At 35.9% G+C, this 21,513-nt stretch overlaps 1 protein-coding gene across 1 annotated transcript in view; it reads left to right on the forward strand.

The window, feature by feature from the left end:
• LOC126824098 (vacuolar protein sorting-associated protein 11 homolog) overlaps positions 1-21,513 on the forward strand; it is a 40,671-nt gene that overhangs the window by 6,324 nt on the left and 12,834 nt on the right. The window contains exons 4-25 of the mRNA XM_050553295.1: positions 988-1,038; positions 1,792-1,857; positions 2,930-3,027; positions 3,582-3,723; positions 4,165-4,254; positions 5,767-5,903; positions 6,514-6,652; positions 7,494-7,573; positions 8,040-8,193; positions 9,141-9,287; positions 9,646-9,837; positions 10,746-10,851; positions 11,459-11,488; positions 12,575-12,675; positions 12,944-13,027; positions 13,436-13,486; positions 14,164-14,252; positions 15,011-15,085; positions 16,515-16,606; positions 17,591-17,676; positions 18,087-18,208; positions 19,930-20,028. Of these exons, the coding sequence (XP_050409252.1) occupies positions 988-1,038; positions 1,792-1,857; positions 2,930-3,027; positions 3,582-3,723; positions 4,165-4,254; positions 5,767-5,903; positions 6,514-6,652; positions 7,494-7,573; positions 8,040-8,193; positions 9,141-9,287; positions 9,646-9,837; positions 10,746-10,851; positions 11,459-11,488; positions 12,575-12,675; positions 12,944-13,027; positions 13,436-13,486; positions 14,164-14,252; positions 15,011-15,085; positions 16,515-16,606; positions 17,591-17,676; positions 18,087-18,208; positions 19,930-20,028 (2,231 nt within the window). The remainder of the gene's footprint in view (positions 1-987; positions 1,039-1,791; positions 1,858-2,929; positions 3,028-3,581; positions 3,724-4,164; positions 4,255-5,766; positions 5,904-6,513; positions 6,653-7,493; positions 7,574-8,039; positions 8,194-9,140; positions 9,288-9,645; positions 9,838-10,745; positions 10,852-11,458; positions 11,489-12,574; positions 12,676-12,943; positions 13,028-13,435; positions 13,487-14,163; positions 14,253-15,010; positions 15,086-16,514; positions 16,607-17,590; positions 17,677-18,086; positions 18,209-19,929; positions 20,029-21,513) is intronic.

Genomic DNA, 21,513 nt, shown 5'->3' on the forward strand with positions numbered 1-21,513 from the left:
ATGGTACGAAAAACTGCCATCCACCTTGAAGAAATCACTAAAAAAAATTGTACAAATTAACAATCTGGATTTATAGGCAAACTCTTGCATTGTCGGTTGGATGGTATGAAAAACTGCCATCCATCTTTTAGAAATTACTAAAAAAAAATTGTACGAATTACAAATTAACAATCTCGAGTTATAAGCAAACTATTACCTACTAAGTTGGATGGTACAAAAAACTGCCCATCCACCTTAAAGAAATCGCTAAAAAAATTGTACGAATTACAAATTAACAGTCTGGATATAAAGACAAACTATTGCCTAGTCAGTTGGATGGTATAAAAACTGCCATCCACCTTGAGGAATTCACTAAAAAAAATGGAACGAATCACAAATTAGCAATCTTGTTTTATAGGCAAACTATTGCCTAGTCAATTGGATGGTATGGAAAACTGCTGTCTACCTTTGTGCATGCTGGACTGCACTTAGAGGCATTATTCAAGAGCTAAATCTGCCTATTGCAGATCTTTAGGTCATAAATGTTATATAAACTATTAATTAGACATGACAAGACCATAATCAACTCTTGATGCCATCTGATAGGTACGGTTTTAAACAGATTTGAATCCGATCTGCGATTCAATAGCTATTCATGAGTAACTGTAAAAAAGACTTTGTTTATTATCGTAACAACGGTAACAATGACAATCAAGGCTACAGTCCACTACAGAGTTTTTGAAGTTCATTTTTTGTTTGGCTCAGAGTGAAGTAATTTGACTGAAATTTTCAGCATATTCTCTTTACATTATCTTTTTTTTTTAACTATTATAGCGAGAACTGTCAACTCTTTATCTAATCTCTCATAATGCCCCTTTAATAGAATTTGACACTGATGTCCAGGCAAAATTCTGCTCCCTACCATTGCACATGTGACAGTAGGAAATAATAACTATAGTCTCCATTCCTTTCTGTTCCTGCTTCTAATTAATTTATCTTATCCTACAGGAAGATGAACAAGGTATTAACCCACTGATTAAAGTATGGAATTTAGATAAGGTGAGTTAAATATTGATCATGAAATAAAATTGTTAGTTCATTTCAAAATTCAGTCCTTATTCATTTTTATCTTTGAACAACATCCTCATCTATTTGATTTCTAATTGAAGTTGAGTCACCAGCCTCACAGTTGGCTTGATTAATTGTTGAATGTTGTCACTTGTCTTGTAAATATTCTCAGGTCGTATATAGTCGGACACAATCTGATTCAAGCACAGATTCTATTTCGTTTCATTGTTTATAGTTCAAAATTTCGTTTTACTTTTCTTCACAACACTATACTAGGATCTGGAAGAGTTGTTATATAACACACGTTCTGGTTGAAGTGAGGGGTAAGCCAATGAAAGGTCTGTTACGGCGATTTCTTAACGTGCGATGCACAGAACTGTGGGTAAACCACTAGAAACATCAACACTGATTGATTAATCAGTGTGATGTCATAGGGTCAAAAGCCGCTGGTATGACACCTGATGCGACCTTTTACTACCACCGGTTAGATCTTCATGTAGTTTAGGCCATCGAAAGTATAAAAGAATGAAATATAAATCTGTATTTTAATCAGATTGAGTCGGACATGGCATCTACAGCTTTCCATTTTTCAATGTTCTATGCTTTTCCTACTCGTGAAATGTCACTGCAATACTTAAAAATGAAGATCTGATATATCTGAACCCCACTCCCAACTGAAAATCCTGGATTCTCCCCTGACTTGCCATAATGATTTTGTTAAAAATACATCTTTTATTTTTTTAGATGGAACGAGGAAATCCATTATGTACGAGAATAACTAGAGCTATACCTGGCAATAAACCTACTCCGGTATGTAGAACTTTCTCTTATTTTATACAAGCCTAGAAATAAAAAAGCAGAAATGCTTCTCTCTGAGCAAAATTATCCTACTACACATATTGTGCACATAGTCATGGAAATCAAAATTACCACATGATTGTTTCTTAATCACAGATGTGTGGATAAGACCTTAACCAGTGCTGGGTATTGCCACTACAGTCATGATACGATACATAATGCGATTCAGGTGCTAAGATATGATTCGTATCACGATTCACAACCAGGTCAATATTTAGTATTACCAAGAAAACAACAAGAGAAATGAATAATTGATATTTTTAGTCCTGTCGATCCTGAGGAAATAAGATATCTATGTGGATCAAAATAAGGACCGAAATGAAATGAAATGGGGTTTAACGTCCTACTGTTCTGCTCCTAACCTGGGCTAATGAAGACGGGCATACGCCATACAGTGTGCTATGAGGGAAATTTTGCCCGGACAGCGGCACTACGGCCTACTCTTATATCGAATTCCAACTGCCAAGGGATCTTTTACGTGCACGCCAATGTGTACACGGGACCTCGGTTTTCCGTCCCATCCGAACGACTAGACAGCTTTCCTTGTCAGCCCCTCCGTCCTGCATCACTGACAAGGGAGAACCACGCTGGAAAATCTGGATGAACTTTCTCGGCCAGTGCAGGGATCGAACACCCGACTTCCAGGCTAGCGAGCTAGCGTCTTACCCACTTAGCCACGTGATCCCCAAAATAAGGACCAAAACAATGTAAGAGTATCTATGTATATAAGGATAATATGTGACATGGATAATTAAGAATGACAGGTTACTTACTGAAGCGACAAAAAATCAATTCAGAGTCTAGCGATTCAATATACGAATCGTGAGAAGGTGATTCGCGATACATCGATTCAACGATATATCATGCCAGCACTAAACTTATCCCCATTGCTTTCCATTCATTATAAAAAGTAGAAACTAAGCGTCTCACTGTTAAATATAAATGAGTAATGAAATACCCTTTCTTGCTGCCTTCAAATAATATCATGAGAGTATATTAAGAATAAATATGTTTATGTATATAGGTAACATGCCTAGCTGTTCATGATAATTTAAACTACATGGCTGTAGGATTTGAAACTGGTAGTGTTGTATTATTTAAGGGAGACGTCACTCGAGAAAGGTAAGGTAATATTGGCTCTGAACGGTACTCAATCAATAAAGGTTGGCTCTGAGCCATACCAAATCAATAAATGCTAGCTCTGAACCAAACTGAATCAGAAAAAGTTGGCTCTGAACCGAACTGAATCAGAAATGGTTGGCTCTGAACCGAACTGAATCAAAACAAGTTGACTCTGAACCATTTGAATCCAAAAAAGGTTGCATCTGAACCTAATTGAATCTATAATGATTGGCTCTGAATCGGACCAATATGATCTCAATAACTTTTAAGGGTCTGATATGAAACAAAAAATGTAGGATATTCTATAATCTGAAATGAAAAAATCTGACCTGAAAAGTGAAATAGATAAATAGTGTCCAGTAAATCACGTATTGTTTTTTGTTGTTTTTTTCAGACATAGTAAATCACGTATTGTGTTTTGTTGTTTTTTTCAGACATAGTAAATCACGTATTGTTTTTTGTTGTTTTTTTCAGACATAGTAAATCACGTATTGTTTTTTGTTGTTTTTTTCAGACATAGTAAATCACGTATTTTTTGTTGTTGTTTTTTTCAGACATAGTAAATCACGTATTGTTTTTGAGAATAGTAAGAGAGTGACAGGTTTAATGTTCCGTAGTTCTGGTAAAGATATATTTCTGTTTGTTGTCACAGAAAATGAGACAGTTTCCATAAATATCTCTGGTAGAGATCAGAAGGTGAGTTATCAGGGTTTCTATTAATATCACTTGTAGACATCAGATTGTGAGTTATCAGGGTTTCTATAAATGTCACTGGTAAAGATCAGAAAGTGAGTTATCAGGGTTCTGTATATATCAATGGTATCATTGCTTGATAAGGACTAGAGAAGCCTAGTCGAAAATATTACTATGTAATGATCAATAATTGTATTCTACAGAATTATGTCATGTGTATGATGATACAGTGTGACACACAAAATATCTGGAATTTCTACATATTCATAGTTTTGTTCTTACCGACTTTCATATTGTTAATTACTTGCTTGTGACATTGTAAATTGAATGTATGAGGACATTGTTTCGACCTAATATTTACTATTGATTAGTCAAGTTATCACATACTGTAATTCATATATATGTTTATGAGTGAGAAGTTATATAAAGTTATATATATTATAGATTGTATTAGAGAAGATGGGAGCCAAGTTATCATGTACTGTAATGAGTGATGCTAATCAAGATAATCAAGTTGTTATTGGACGACAAGATGTAAGATCTATATTATATATTCAATTCTAGCAATACATATGAAGAGTCGAGGGGAAGAATGATCTAAGTCATATTTTTGTCTTTTCGCATAAAAGGCAAAACAGACTTTTGGACGAGAATGTTTGACGCCAACAGAACAATGAGTGGGTTTCATTACATCTTCAAAATGATGTTTAATACGAATCATATTTATCAGTACAACTGACTTCAACTTTTCAGGCAAATTAAGGTTAATAAAAGGTACGTTGGACTTGTATTTGTCCGAGAGGCCTTTTCAAAAGGGCCTTAGTTCGATGTGACTCTGATCGTTTTTACCTGAAATAGATTGTTCCACAGAAATCTAATACAATTTGCTACCAGATTGCGCCATTAACTGGGGTTCGTTGAAAAAGTGACTTATATCATTCTTCCCCTGGACTCTTCATATATCTGTCATGTCTTTATTAATCTGTGGCAAAGTTCCCCAATAATTTCTATAAATTTTATATACGTAACTTCTGGCACGACGACATCATTTGATTAATTCTGAAACCCCTCAAACTACAATATTGTGGAAGGTGAATATCAGTCAAAAAATCATTAAATTCCATTCAGTAGGCTATTGACAAAGATATGATGAATTCAAGATTTGGCCAAATACAGCATCCTAACAGATGATATATAGACAAGCCAGCGTTGGACAATATCTTTTTTTGGGCCTCCCTTTTTAATCTGATGGAATCCTATTTGGGAGATATTCTGCAGTTGATATTTTTGTTTTATTTAGATCATAAGCAATTTTTAGAGCCAGACCTTTGTAAATTTTAGCTCTTCTTGGTCTTGATATAATAAAAAGCCACTTCAATCTTGTCGGGGGGTGGGCGGGGATAGCTGAATGGTTAGCAGGTGCACGCTGTATCATAAGGTCTGTCATTGAGTCAACTGGCATGGTTTTGATTCCCCGGTTGTATATGACAAGGAGAAGGGTCGCCTGTCCAACCTCATGGGTTTTCTCCAGGTCCTCTGGTTTCCTCCCACTGCTAAAGACCTCTATGTGCAAGCGAATTATTGAAATAAAATTAAACCATATGTAAGTCCCAAAATGACCTAGTTTGTGTCGAGTGGATGTTAAACGCAATTTCTCTCTCTCTCTCGCTTAATCTTGTCCTTGGGGGTTGGATGGCCGAATGGTTAACATGTGCGCGCTATATCATAAGGTCTGTCATTTAGTCAACTGGCATGGTTTCGATTCCTCGGTTCTACGTGACAAGGAGTAGGGTCGCCTGTCCAACCTCGTGGGTAATCTCCGGGTCCTCCAGTTTCCTCCCACTGCTAAAGACCCCATCTCTCTCTCTCTGTCTCTCTGTCTGTCTGTCTGTCTCTCTCAATCTTGTCCGCAGTGTTTTGTTTAAGATTTCAAAACATGAAAATTCAATACTAAAAGCTTTTTCAGAAGCGCAACTGAAAAATAGGAAGAAAAATTTATTAGAAGGTGCTCCTGAAATTCATTTGATGATGTTTTGCTTTCTTCAGGCTGTATATTTTTATCAACCAGATGAAAGAGGTCCATGTTTAGCTTTTGAAGGTGAGAAATTACAACTACATTGGTTTAGAGGTTATCTGGTGATTGTAGGGAAAGAAAATAAACTTCAATCAAGAGCTCCTATATTGTAAGTTCTACTGTTTTATCTAAGGCCATACAAAAAAAAAATTGGGTTCTTGGACAAGGCTTCAAAAAAAAAAATCTGATTTATTTTATTGTAATATCCTTTAGAATTATACAACTTTATTGATTTACTATTTCCTATACTCAGTATTAATACTTGTCATCCTTTGTTCTTGCATAGCTAAAGACCCACTGCATGCATGCAAATTAGGGGGTCGCGGTGGCTAAGTGGGTATGACACTGGCTTGCTAGCCTGGAGGTCGGGTGTTCGATCTCTGCATTGGCGAGAAAGTTCATCCAGATTTTCCGGCGTGGTTCCCCCTTGTCAGTGATGCAGGATGGAGGGCCATAACAATGTCTAGTCATTCAGATGCGATGAAAAAACGACATCCCGTGTACACATTGGCGTGCACGTAAAAGACCCCCTGACAGTTGGAATTCGATATAAGAGTAGGCCGTTGTGCCGCTGTCCGGGCCCAGTCGGAGCAGAACAGTAACACATTAAACCTCATTTCATATCTTTTCGCATGCAAATTATTTAAATAAAATCCCAAAATGACCTAATGTGTGTTGAGTGGACACAGTTTGTTGATACCCTGTTATATATTTTAAAGGGGAAGTGGTAAAGAAATGAATCTAGTTACAGTCTATGATATACAGAATAAATTTATAGCGTATTCAGCACCATATCAAGAGGTTATAGATGTCATGTGTGAATGGGGGTCACTGTATATTTTAGCTGGTGATAGAAAAGTGAGTTATCCCCCCTTGACTTGGAATTACACATCACTTCACATGTAGGGAGAGTTTATTTTCAGACCATTTGAGTAGGTCAGAAATTCCCACAGGCTGCATTAAACAACACAGGGGGGTAGAATAAGGGGCAGGTAATCCTAACCCTAATACAGAATTCCTGAAATGACCTCTCCACCTGGTCTGATATCCTCCTCAACAAGCTTGAAAATAGACATCTCACATGTGTCTTGACAGATATTTAGAAAAGGGAACATTATTGATAAATTTGAAATTGAATGAAATCTTTAGTGAAAGAATAAAATGTCCTTTGTCAGCTGGTTACATTGATGGGTCTTGTTGCTGGGGGATTATTATTTATGGTTTATTTTAGGAGCATTGCTTCCTTCCTACCCCAACCATATGACTGAGATCCAATCATATCTGCACACTCCATCTACTTTATTGTATTTATTGTAAGGAGTTGATTTGTCAGTCTCAGAGTTTGCTTATTGATATTTTTGTATATTTAGGATTTTTTTTTGTATAATTAGGAATATTTTTGTATTATTAAAGAGATTTTTGTATAATTAAATACATTTTTAAAAAATATAATTAAAGATATTTTAATATAATTAAAGATATTATTAATATAATTAAAGATATTTTAATATAATTAAAGATATTTTAATATAATTAAAGATATTATTAATATAATTAAAGATATTTTAATATAATTAAAGGTATTTTTTAGTATAATTAAAGGTATTTTTTAGTATAAAGATATTTTGTGCATAATTAAAGATATTATGAGTATAATTAGAGATATTTTTGTATAATTAAAGATATTTTGTTGTTATAGTTATATCAGTTACAAGAGAAAGATACCCAGACTAAATTAGACATGTTATTTAAAAAGAATAACTATACTCTAGCTATCAGGTTTGTATTATATTCATAATTTCATTATATTATATTCACAACAAGCATCTTAATCCATGTAGGGTTAGCCGTAAGTCACCAAATTTTACTCTGTTCAATTGATATTTTGTTTTAGTTTTAGCTAATTTCTGACCTATTGACCTAAAGATATTTTGTTTTAGTTTTAGCTAATTTCTAAAATATTGAGCTATTGACAGATATTTTATTATAATCTTTAAATGGCATTTAGTAACTGGATAGAGTAACAACAAAAACACATACTTATGGAAAAACAGCTACTAGTGTACTTTAAGGCAACGTTTCAAAGACTATTGATAACGTTATCAATACTCTTCAAAACATTGCCTTAAAATACACTAGTAGCTGTTTTTCCATAAGTATGTGTTTTTGTTGTTGGGTATTTTGTTATGGTAGTTTATATGTTCTGATATAGACTTATTGACTGATATATATTTTGTTATTATAGTTTAGCTAAGAGCCAACAATATGATGAAGATGGTTTAATAGATATATTTACACAGTATGGAGATCATCTTTATGGTAAAGGTGATCATGATGGAGCTATAGATCAATATATTAAAACTATTGGTAAACTAGAAGCTTCATATGTTATTAGAAAGGTAATATACACTCTAACACAGTGTTGCTATTACTTGTCGGACATTTTTACCTGAAATAAAGGGGAATAACTCTTATCCTTAAGCAGACGGATTCAGAATACAATTAAAATTCATGTGTCAACGAAATATTCAAATTTGTCTGTAATAAAAATCAGTACACCTCGCTATTTTACATATATAATTCCCATGCAGTATTCAAATTTATGTCAGTAATATTCCTACAAAATTACATGCTTTCATAATAAGATAGAATGAAATCGTGCCGACCCGTACCTGCTTCAAATTCCCTCCAGTATGAATGGGAGCCGTGGTAGCTCATTGAGTATTACGTTGGCTCACCAACCGGGAGGTCCCCGGATCAATCCTAGTGTTGGCTAAGAAAGTTCTGATTCATAGCTTGTCAGTGGTGTACGGGGGGTCGGATGGCTGAATGGTTAGCTTGTGCGCGCTTTATCATAAAGTCTGTCATTGAGTCAACTGGCGTGGTTCCGATTCTCCGGTTTCCTTCCACTGCTAAAGATCCCTACGTGCAAGCAAATTATGGAAATAGAATTGAACAATGTTAGTCCCGAAATGACCTAGTTTGTGTCCAGTGGAGGTTAAACCCCCTCTTTCTCTTTCTCTCTCTCTCTCTCTCTCTCTCTCTCTCTCTCTGTCTCTCATCCGTGGTGTAGGGCAAAACGGTCTGATGGGGAAAGAATGTCTTGTTGTTCTGAGCTCCTATATGTATTTGTTGACGTGCACATAAAACAACAATTGGAATTTGATGAAGAGTATATGGAAATGCCACTGTTTGGGCAAAATTTCCCTCATAGCACGCAGCTGGTCTTCATTAACCCATTTACTGGAGAAAAGTAGGATGTTAAACCCAATTTCATTTCATATGGGTTTTTTTTTCTACATTAAGCTTTACAATTCATTGTTGTAACTGTTTGTTATTCTTTCAGTTCCTCGATGCTCAAAGAATCCATAATTTAACCAAATATCTCCAAGCATTACATAAAGCACAGCTAGCTACAGAGGAACATACAACATTATTGTTAAACTGTTATACTAAACTTAAAGATGTCTCCAAATTAGATGAATTTATTATGGTAGGTAGAAGAAATGAACACAAAGTTATATTTCTGATCACCTCTAACAGAAAATGGGGGTTGGTGTTAAATCGTACGTGTTGGATCATAAGAGGGTCTGTCATTGAGTCAAGTGGGGTGGTTTCGATTCGCTGCTTGTACGTGACAAGGAGTAGTCACCTGTCCATCCTCGTGGGTTTTCTCTGGCCCTACTCGCAAGCAAAGTATTGAGATAAAATTGAACCATATGTTAGTCCCGAAATGACCAAGTCTGTGTCAGTGGGATGTTAAACCCCATTTCCCTCTCTCATTTCATTTCCATAAAAACATACCATTGGTCATCTTGTCAGTACACATGTTTACTGTATATTTTATGTAGACAAAAGATAGAGAAATAGATTTTGATGTGGAGACAGCCATTAAAGTATGTCGTCAAGCAGGGTATCATAAGCATGCCCTGTCGCTAGCAGAGAAACATAAAAAACATGAATGGTATTTAAAGATACAGTTAGAGGATATTAAGGAATATCACAAGGGTTTAGAATATATCGGAAAATTAGAATTTGATGAGGTGAGTTACTCAATCTGATTAAAGATACATTATGGGAGATTCGATAATAGTTAAAACCTAGATAACGTAAAGGCAATTTGCTGAAAATTTCATTCAAATTGATCCACTATGAACCGAAAACTAAGCGAATGAAATTTCTGCCTAGCCTCGGTCATCATTACTAAAGTCAGTACGATAAACAGCATAGTCTCGATTATCCATTTAATCGTTTAATCGAGAAGGAAAGTTATGCAGTAAATCGGCTCACAATCCACTTAAGATCGCAGGCTAACGATGCCATCTAGAGTTGATTATGGTCTGGATAAGTTAATTAATGTCTAATTAATAATTTAGATAACATTTCAGGCCTAAAGAAAGACCTGCAATACACATATTTAGCTCTTGCATAATGTATCTTTAAAATACAGATCTATATTTCGTTTTACTTTTTATACTTATTTGTTTCTGGATGAAAGATATTTCTCAACAACAGTGATTGAAAGTTGAGTAAATTCTTAAGTCTGTGAATGCTTTGTTAACTCGGGGCCAGATCGGTTGTACTGGAAGGTCACACCAGGGGTCATACGAGTGGCTTTTTACCCTATGACGTCAATCCGCGTTGACTCTTCTAGTGGTTTAACCACAGACTGTTTCATTGACTAATCCCTCACTTCAACCAGAACGCCGGTAATATAACCACTCTTCCAGATACTATAAAAAACAAAACCAAATAGGATCTTTGTTTTAATCAGATTGCATATTTGTCTTCTGTTCTTCGTATTTGATCAATGAGTTTGACTGCCACATCTCCGTACTTATTAAGTCCCATATTAACTATAAGAATTTGTTGTATTTAAGCGTATGATTTTAGAGATACAGAGTTTTTATTGAGGTTAGTGAAATAATTTGCTGTATTTATTTGTTTTAAGTGTGAAGATAATTTACGTAAATATGGTAAAATATTGATGACACAAGTACCGGAACAGACGACAAGTTTATTGAAGATTTTATGTACAGACTATAAACCTGTGGATAGTAAGTTTATTTAAAATCTTTGCTTTATCGGTGGTGCAGGTGTGGGGGTGTGTGTGTGTGAATGGTGTGTGCGTTGTGTCATAAGGTCTGTCATTGAGTCAACTGGCGTGCTTTTGATTCCCCAGTTGTGACAAGGAGTAGGGTTTCCTCCCACTGCTAAAGATTCCGATGCGCAGCCGAATTATTGAAATAAAATTGAACCATGTGTTAGTCCTGAAATGACCTAGTTTGTGTTGAGTGGACCTTAAAACCCATCTCTCTCTCTCTCTCTCTCTCTCTCTCTCTCTCTCTGTGTTAGTGGTGCAATGTGGATGATCTGGCAAGGAAGAATGTGCTGGATTAACCATTGAAGCTACATTCCCACAAACCGATTTCGTTTCATTTCAGGAATAGTGATACAAATCGTATCGTAGTACCTGAACCCAATACGTTTTGTATCGTGATTGCAGTGGCAATATCCAGCACTAATAGCATTCAGCATGACATATTCACATCTTTATTAGCTTGGTTGTTTAAATTAAAGTATTTGATAATTATTTTTTAACAAATATTCACAATTACCAAGAAAACAATTCAGTAATAATTTTAAAATATTTTGTTTTTGTAGGACCATTAGTTGATGCTTCAAATTTAGAAGGTAAGTTCTACCAACCTACTAAGCGAATTGGGCAAGCTCTGGGCGAATTGCGTCTAGGCCCTGGGAGAATCACACCTCATCACCGCATTCTATCCCAACATATGTGCTATCAGATTAACCAGCATGACCCCATGAATGTTTTAGGGCATCAAATTTGGGCCTGGAGAATTGGGCCAAGGCCCTGAACGAATCACAATTCGTCGCCGCCACCAGATTAACCAGCAAGACCCTGTGAATGATTTATCCTATCGAATTTGGGCCCAGGGGAATTTGAGCCTCAGAAGAATTTAGGCCCTGAACAAATATGGGCAGTGGCCAAATTTTGGCCCAGGCGAATTGGACCCCTGGGGAATTTAGACTAAGTGAATTTGGGCCCTGGGCTAAGTAGCATATCCTGCTAGTATACTCCGAGAAACTGGAATGCGATACAAATAGCTAATTTATATAGTTATATTCAAAGAAATACAATAAATGAAATAAAATGGGGTTTAACGTCCTACTATTCTGCTCCAACTGGACTAATGCTTGTCTTCATTAAACCAGTCAACGCAGAACAGTAGTAGGAAGTTTAATTATTTGGAGAGGTAAAGCTTTAAAAAATTGTTTTAAATAACTTAAGATTTGAATTATTCACCAATTATTCTTGCCATGTAGGGGAGCCACAGTGGCTAAGTAGGTAAGGCTCTGACTCCCTGCATTGGCCGAGAAAGTTCATCCTGATTTTCCAACGTTGCCTCCCCATGTCAGTGGTGTAGGACAGAGGGCCTGACAAGGACAGCTGTCTAGTCGTTCAGATAGGACGAAAAAAACGAGATCCTGTGTATACATTAGCATGCACGTAAAAGATCCCTTGGCAGTTTGAATTCGATATAAGAGTAGGCGATAGTGCAGCTGCCCGGGCAAAATTTCGCTCATAGCACACTTTATGGCATATGCCGGTCTTCATTAGCCCAGTTGGAGCAGAACAGTAGGACGTTAAATCCCCATTTCCTTTCATTTCATTTTCTTGCCATGAATCTAATTATATCGAATATCGGTTTCTTAATACAGAAATAATAATCAGTAAATGTTATTATTTTTTTCCAGGTGGTCGATCACAGATAATGAAAGCCAAAGCAGAAGATTTCATCCATATTTTTGTCAACAATTCTACGAAACTAACAGAATTTTTAGAACACATGATAACAGTAAGCATGTATATTATATTTTGCTTTGAACCTTTAGACTTGAATGACCATTGAATACTACTCGAGGGATACACTCTCTTGATCCATTGAATAACCCGAGCGGTATTTAGTGGTCACTGAGTTCTATCTATTTATTCTGTCATACTGGGGTTTAAGTTTGTACGACTCTAATTGTGCCAAATAAAATTTTGTTAGATGCTACTATTTCCAGACTTGAATGTTATGCCTTGGTTACAATTTATGTATATTTGATTGTTTTATTTTACAGGTACAACCCAACTCCTCGGAACTAGTATATGATACATTATTAGAGTTATATTTACATGATATGGTTCATAGAACAGATCAGTCGGTGAGTAACTAATTATATCTCATAACATGAGAGGTGAGACACGGTGCCTCAGTGAGTAAGACGCTTGCTCGCTAGTCTGGAGGTCTCGGGTTTGCTCCCCGTGTTGGCCGCAAAAGTTTCTTGGGATTTTTCAGTGTGGTTTCCCCTTGTCAATGGTGCAGGACGGTGGGTCTGACAAGAAAAGCTGTCTAGTTGTTCGGATGGACAAAAAAGGTCCTGTGTAAAGTTGGTGTATACTTGTCCTCATTAGCCCAGTTGATGCAGAATCATAGTATAGGATGTTAAACCCCATTTCATTTTATAACATGAGAAAACTATTGGATCTGTTTTAAAGCTGTCACTCTCTTTGCAGATGTCATTGATCCATGGATGGAATTAAAAATAACTTGTATCATTGTTGTGTTTTAGGCTCGTACAATGAGAGAAAAGAAAACATTGGAATTACTGAAGAATCCTGATGTAAGTGATTGTTATCACAAAATGTTTTTTACAATAAACTACAGTAAGCACATCTTTTACATGGTGCTGCGATAACAGGTACTTGACACTTGACTCGAATAAACTACAGTAAGCACATCTTTTACATGGTGCTGGGATAACAGGTACTTGACACTTGACTCCAATGTTCCAGGTTAAAAACAAGTGTTAATGTGTACTTGACCCCCGACTAGAATGGTCCAAGTTCAGATACTTGATCCTCGCCTAGTATGTTTCAGGTTCGAATCAAGTGCTGCAGTAACAGGTACTTGACCCTCGGCTAGAATGTTTCAGGTTAGAATCAAATGCTGGCTCAGAAGAAATCCCAGTATTTTTTAAGGACTGACAAGAAAATTGTTCCCATGTGATTCGGATGAGAGTGCACATTAAAAAAAACTTGACTGTTGGTATATCAATGAAGGGTAGGCTGAAATGCCACTGTCAGAGCAAAATCCCCTCCATTACATTGTGTATGTAAACCATACCCTTTAAAACAAGAAAAAAACCCCAATGATCTGGGGAAGTAAATCTCAGAATTGAATGATGGTAGTTCATAGATTTGTATAAAATATTTTGTATATCTTTCAGTTGCTATATAATATAAACACTGATTTTATGTTTCGTTTACTGGCAACCCATGTTTTTTTTATATATTTCAGTCGTTATATAATATAGATCAAGCATTGATTTTATGTCAGATGAACAACTTTAAAGCTGGTATATTATATTTATATGAAAAAGCTCATCTGTAAGTAGTTCGATCACATAATTATTATTAATGATACTTATGCATAAATCAGAACCACAGCTGAGAGAGTTTATTTAACATAATTATTATTAATGATACTTATGAATAAATCAGAACCACAACTCTGGTTCGATTTCAGTTTTGGCTGGGAAAATTTCTTCTGATTTTTAACGTGCCATGGGATCTTTATCGTGCACGCCAATGTGTACACAAAACCTCGGTTTTTCATCCCAACTGATCAACTATACGTGTCCCTTGCCAGGAGGAACCATGCCAGAGAATCCGGATGAACTTTCTCACCAAGACACCGTGGCCCCAATATTTTGTTTAATTTTCCATATTTTATTGTTACATTGCTCTAGAATCTCAATCTATGCATTACTCTACTAAGAATAAACATATTGGAACAAAACGTACTACCTATATTAAATGTTGGTTAGAATGGTCAGAAATGAAAGAATAGGAAAAATGGAGGTGGAACAGCAACACTCTTTTGAAAGAGTAATAGAGGTTGGACAGGCCGGTAGATCTGCGTAGCTGCTGTATCAAATGATGATACCGGCGGCGAGAGTAGACCTAAATGAAAAAGGGTCATATCACACGAAACGTTATGAAGAATAAACCTCTTCTTATTGCTACTTAAATCTGTTTGTCCTACTGTTGAGTGGGGATTTTTATATTTTCAAATGAAAGAATATTGTAGAGTTTTGGCTTGAGTTAAATAATGATTACATGTATATATATATATATATTTATAGATACCAACAGATATTACGATATCATATGGAACAAAATGAATATACTCTAGTCATTCAAGCTTGTGAAAAATTTGGGTAAGTTTCATTTTACTTATTGAATCCAATAACTATAAATCTAACACAAGGTACAATTTTATAGATACACAATTACTGAGTTTGATACTAATCGACGGTTCAACAAGGATACTCTCTGGTCTTTATCAAGCAAATGATACAGTTATGTGAATAGTAGGCAAATATATACAGAATACAGTAGAATCTGCATTAAGCATCCACCCAAGGGAATTTTCACAACTGACCGCTTAACGGGAGTGACCTCTTAATAAAATCTTGGTGCTTTTTGTGCTGACATAAATTAAATATTACGCTTGGATGCATTGGAAGCGGTAAGTTTGACCGTCGCGGAATCTGTAAACTTGTCATTTTGTACTAACCTTCAATGCTACTGTCTACCATTGTGATGCATTCGATAATATTTATCCATTTTTGTGAAGAAAATCGATGAATAAATTTTATTTTATCAAAAAAGCACATGAACAAAAAACCATCGCTGATTTTACCACCTATTTATGTAATATTATAGGAGGCGCTAAAACGTCTGTTTAACAACAAAGTGGCAATGGAAAAGATACTAGATGATCGAGACAAAACTCGGTACTTTTATTTTATTCAATCAGTATCAAACAATGTGTCATTACGCGTGAAAACAATGATCAGGTTAGTCGTTTAATAAAACAAAAGATTAATTAACAGATAATCCCGGGTTATTTTTACATTTCTTTTTACCTGATCAGTGGGGGTCCAGTTAATTAACTACAACTCATGGGATTAGCGGGGGTGTTACAAAGAACGACAAGATGGTATCATTCAACAATGGCCGTTGAATGGGCGATGTTTTGTTGAATTTATTAGTAAAATAGTGACCGCTGGTCGCGTTAGAGGAGTGACCGTTGAATAAAGAGATGAAAAAACAGAATTTATCGTGACCGCTTACAAGGAGATGTCGCTGAATAGGAGTGGCTGCTCATACAGACTCTACTGTATGCTACAAAAATATATATTTGCCTACTTTTGATATACCTGTATCATTTGCTTGATAAAGATGAGAGTTTCCGCGACGAAACGTCGCTTAGTATTAAACTCAGTAATTGTGTATCTATAAAATAATACATTGTGTTAATATGTTATATTACTAAATGCCAATCAAAGAAGAAAAGCTATAAATCTATAACTTTTGTATGGCCAGGAATCTTTCAATTTAACACATATTAAGGCAGCATAACTTGAATATTTATTCTTCAGGAATCCCTATTAAAAACTTCACTTCCAATTTCTTTGGGGAAAAAAAACTAATTTAAAAGCAAAAAATACTTGGTGAAAAGCTTAGAGTTTCTATTTTTTGAATTTTGATGTAGTTCATGAGACTCGTTTGGTTATGTATTAATCAAGACCCAAAAAAATTAAATGGTCTGATGTAATGCACATTGGTTTTTTTTGTCCACAGTGCACAAGATCCAAACCTGTGGGTTCAAGCTTTATCATATTTTGCCCGTAAAGAAGAGTGCTGTAAAGCTCAACTGATCGAAGTCTTATCTCGTATCCTTGACAACCAGTTTCATTAATTCATTCTAAAATTAATGGGAATAAAATAGGGTTATCAGTCCTATTTCTGCCAGGGTGGTTTGAAGCCTTTGTGGTCTAAAATGTTGCAGAGGGTAGGTCTGTCACTTGTTGGACTGTGATTTGAATCCCACAATCGTATTTGGCAATGAGAGTAGTAATGGCTGCCCATCTTTGTAACGATTTTCTGTTTATTCCTTTTGCTAAAGAAATGAAAAGGGATTTGACGTCTGTACTTTTCCCTCCAACACTCTGTCTTACACCACTGACAGGAAGTAACCAGTTGGGAAAATTCTAACAAACTTTCTTGGCTAACACCAGGATGAATCTTGGGACCTCCTGCTTAAAAAATGAAATGAAATGGGGTTTAACATCCTACTGTTCTGCTCCTAACCTGGGCTAATGAAGACAGGCATACGCCATATTATGTGCTATGAGGGAAATTTTGCCCGGGCAGCGGTGCTACGGCCTACTCTTATATCGAATTCCAACTGCCAAGGGATTTTTTACGTGCACGCCAATGCGTACATGGGACCTTGGTTTTTCGTCCCATCTTAACGACTAGACAGCTGTCCTTGTCAGGCCCTCCATCCTGCATCACTGACAAGGTGAAACCACGCCAGAAAATCTGAATGAACTTTCTCGACCAATGCAGGGATCGAACACCCGACCTCCAGGCTAGTGAGCCAGCGTCTAACCCAATTAGCCTCCAGGCTAGTGAGCCAGCGTCTTACCCAATTAGCCACGTGAACAGCCCTGCTTAAAAAGCCTAAGCCATACTTACCATCTGTGTGTGATTCCCTCATGGTTGAAGAACCCTGCATCTTGCAAAACATTTTCTTCATTGCTTATAGCTTTCAGTATCAGACCTTAAAAATGAATGTATAAAAGTGTAAAAATTATTTATTTATGACTTTTGTTTAAATTTGATCAAATTATAATCTTTAACAACATAATCAGAAATTGACAGACGCAATTTATTACCTCCCTTGTTGGTTATACAGACACTAGCCCATAATTCCACAGCAACTCTGTCTGTTGTCAAGGTAACTAATATTACTTATACAGTAGTGATTTATAGAATACTCAAAGAATAACATAATTATATTATTAATGAAATCGTCTATCATGGTTAAGATACAAAGATAATTATTGAAAACATAATGGGGGTTCTCAATGGTAAGCACAGGAGAACCACACTACACACAAAAAAAACCCAACAAGACAAACTACATAGACATTGCAAGGAAAAAAACATTAAGTGAATGGTTCGGCAGGGCGACAGTGTAATGTTCGGAATTCTGATAATGTTGTGAGTAGGGTATTGCTGGAGATATTATTATATTCAATTTGATGTATGCCGTGTTGCCCGAAATTGGAGTGAATTCAATTTTTGAATATGTATATGAGTGTTCTATATTTTGTATCTTGAAATATATTTTTTTGTTAATTATAGGATTATATTATTCGTCGTCTTCAACATGAGAATGATCAGATAACTGAAGATGAAAGATTAATAAAACAATATCGTGATGACACAGACAAAAAACGGGTTCAAATTGAAGAACTAAAAACATCGTAAGTTTTGTAGATTTCTATAAAAGCGACAAAAACTGTCCCAAAGATTCAATTAAATCGAATATTCGATTAACATTCAAATAATGATGTAGAATATTTGAATAGTAAAATCAACATTTGATTTGTTATATGTGATATTGTGACTGGATTGAGATTTTCCGGCGTGGTTCCCCCTTGTCAGTGATGCAGGACGGAGGGCCTGACAAGGACAGCTGTCTAGTCATTCGGATGATATGAAAAACCGAGGTCCCGTGTATACATTGGAATGCACGTAAATGATCCCTTGGCAGTTGGAATTCGATATAAGAGTAGGCGATGGTGTCGCTGCCCGAGCAAAATTTCCCTCATAGCACACTGTATGGCGTATGCCCGTCTTCATTAGCCCAGTATAGGAGCAGAACAGTAGGACGTTAAACACCATTTCATTTCATGAGAGAGACAAATGGGGTTTAACTTGATACAGACTAGGTCATTTCGGGACTAACATATGGTTTAATTTTATTTCAATAAATCGCTTGCACATAGGGGTCTTTAGCAGTGGGAGGAAACCGAAGGACCCGGAGAAAACCCACAAGGTTGGACAGGCAACCCTGCTCCTTTTCACGTACAACAGGGGATTTGAAACCACGCCAGTTGACTCAATAACAGGCCTCATAATACAGCCTGCACGTGCTAACCATCCGACCATCTAACCCCCCCATGACTGGATAGAAGAAAAGTTGTATATTCAAATATGTCCATATTGTGCTTCAAGATGGGTTGGGTGGCTGAATGGTTGGATCATAAGGTCTGTCATTGAGTCAAGTGGTGTGGTTTCGATTCCCCGTTTGTACTTGATCAGGAGTAAGGACACCTGTTTAACATCATAGATTTTCTCCGGGTCCTCTGGTTTTCTTCCACTGCTAAAGACCCCCAACATCCAAGCAATTTATTGAAATAAAATTGAACCATATGTTAGTCCCGATATGACATAGTTTGTGTGTAGTTAAACCCCATTCCTCTCTCTTGCTCTGTCACTTTCTCTCTATATTGTGCAAACATTTGTGAATATTTCATTTAATTTGTGTTGCATGAACTTTAAGATAGCCTAATATATTTCGATGAACCCGGTTCAGACCTAAAATCAGTTTTATTCTCCTGCCTTTGGAGAAAGCGGGGGAGTATAAAAATGGGTTTGTCCGTCCCGATCACCTTTTGGTAAACAATAGCTCTATGGAATGCAAATTTTCGGTGGGATACAACAGCTCTGGCCCTAAGTTCACATAGCACTCCCAGACTTAAGTTAAGAATTTACTCAAAATGGTTTGCCTTATTTTAACTAAAATATAGCCTTTTATTAAACTTTTGTTGTTTTAATGTATCAAATACATTAATAAGAAACTGTGTGCCAAATTTTGTGTTTCTGGATTAAATAAATTTCTCATAAACAGTGATTGTAAGTTAAGGAAATTCTCAACTTAAGTCTGAGAATGATTTTTGAACTTCGAGTCTGATTCAAGTTACCTGTGAGTGATGAAAATAGTATCATTACAAACATACTTTAACTGACTTCGATAAAGACCATTTCCTACTCAGTTTAAGCCGAGTGTTAAGAAATTTGATTTATGAAAATATAAATGTGAGTGTCATCTTCTTATTTTTGAGAATAATAGATTGCCAGAAATCCGTATTTATACAAATTAAGTGATTAACTCTAGTGTTTTGTTTTTATCTATTAACAGGGCTAAAATCTTCCAGGCCTCTAAATGCAATATCTGTAATCATCCATTAGAATTACCTTCTGTTCATTTCCTGTGTGAACCACATTCCTATCATCAACAGTAAGTAATATTAAATTTACTTATTAATTAGATACAAAAATGGTGTCACTCATGTGTCTTCTGAACCGGAGGTTATTTGCACGTACAGTCGTAGTAGGTTACAACATATCTATCTATATAAATAAAATCAAAGTGTGTATGCATGTATGTTCGCCCATCACGCTTTGTCACTACGATCCACCCCCACATGTGTGGTATCAAATTAACCAGCGTCACCTTGTGAATGTTTTAGGCCATCGAATATGGGCCCCGGGCGAATAACGCTTCGTCACAGTGCTCCACCCCCCACATATGTGGTATCAAGTTAACCAGCATGACCCCCATGAATGTTTTAGGCTATCAAATTTGGGCTCCGGACAAATTTGAACCCTGGCCTAAATTTGGCCCCGTGCAAAGCCAGGTATCTGTCTAGTAAATACATAGAGTAAATAACATTTTGGGTGATCTTTCACACTTATTGTCTCAAAAACCTACAAAAACTGTCCATTTTGCAATTCTTATCAAAATCCATCTCACTTGATGTTTTTGTATAGATGTTGTCTAGTTTTGTGTGTAATTCCAAATGTTTTGAAACTATAACAATATGTATGTCTGTTTTGTATTTCAATGTTTGAAACAATACTGCATAAATATAACAATTTGACTGTTTTAATTTGTATTTCAGTTGTAGAATCTGTAACAGTTGTTTAAAACACTGTTATGTTAGGGTGACCCGTGTAGTGAAAATTTTCTGTAGAGAAAGTTGGACTCGACATGGCGAATGTGCACGCTTCAGTGGCTTGTCTCGAAGTGATTTCTCGCTAACTACGCAGTATGATAATACTCAGCGCTAGAGTATATGAGACTATAAATAGCCATCGCACATGCAATTCTTAACCTCTATCAAGTATTACAGCCGTAAAATATCTATTGTTGACGATTCTGAATAGCAGTAATATTTAGCTTTTTGGTTATTACAGCAGCTTTAGAAATTACTTTCGTTTTATTTTTTAAATTGCTTTATCATTAACTGTATCGTTACGAGTGGCATATTTTGGTTTAGTACAAATAATATCGCGTTAGGCAAGAACATGATACTAGCAGTAGTTTCATTTTACTTTTACTGGGTTCTTAAAACAATTGTTGAGTTGCCCAACGTGCGTGTTTCTAAATTCAATTTCTTGTTCCAGCTTTCTGTTATGTTTCGTAAAAAAATGTAGTCTTGATTATCCCAGCCTGTCAATCAGACGTAGAATGGTCGGTAGACTGGTTAAGCGAGACTAATTTCAAAACAAGGGCATGTAACCTATTTTATGTTATGACCGACACTCGGAACCATCTATCAGTTTTTTATTTATGGATGTTAAATAGTCATAGCTTATTAAGTACAACATGACTGTTTATTTAGTGACTATAAATGTGTGAAACTGATTTAGGACTTGGTGTATATATAAATATTGTGGTGTAATTGTCGAGATATTTGAAGATATTTATTTATGGTGTGCC

This window comes from Patella vulgata, chromosome 1 (assembly GCF_932274485.2).
Source record: "Patella vulgata chromosome 1, xgPatVulg1.2, whole genome shotgun sequence".
In the NCBI taxonomy this organism is placed as follows: Eukaryota; Metazoa; Mollusca; class Gastropoda; family Patellidae; genus Patella; species Patella vulgata.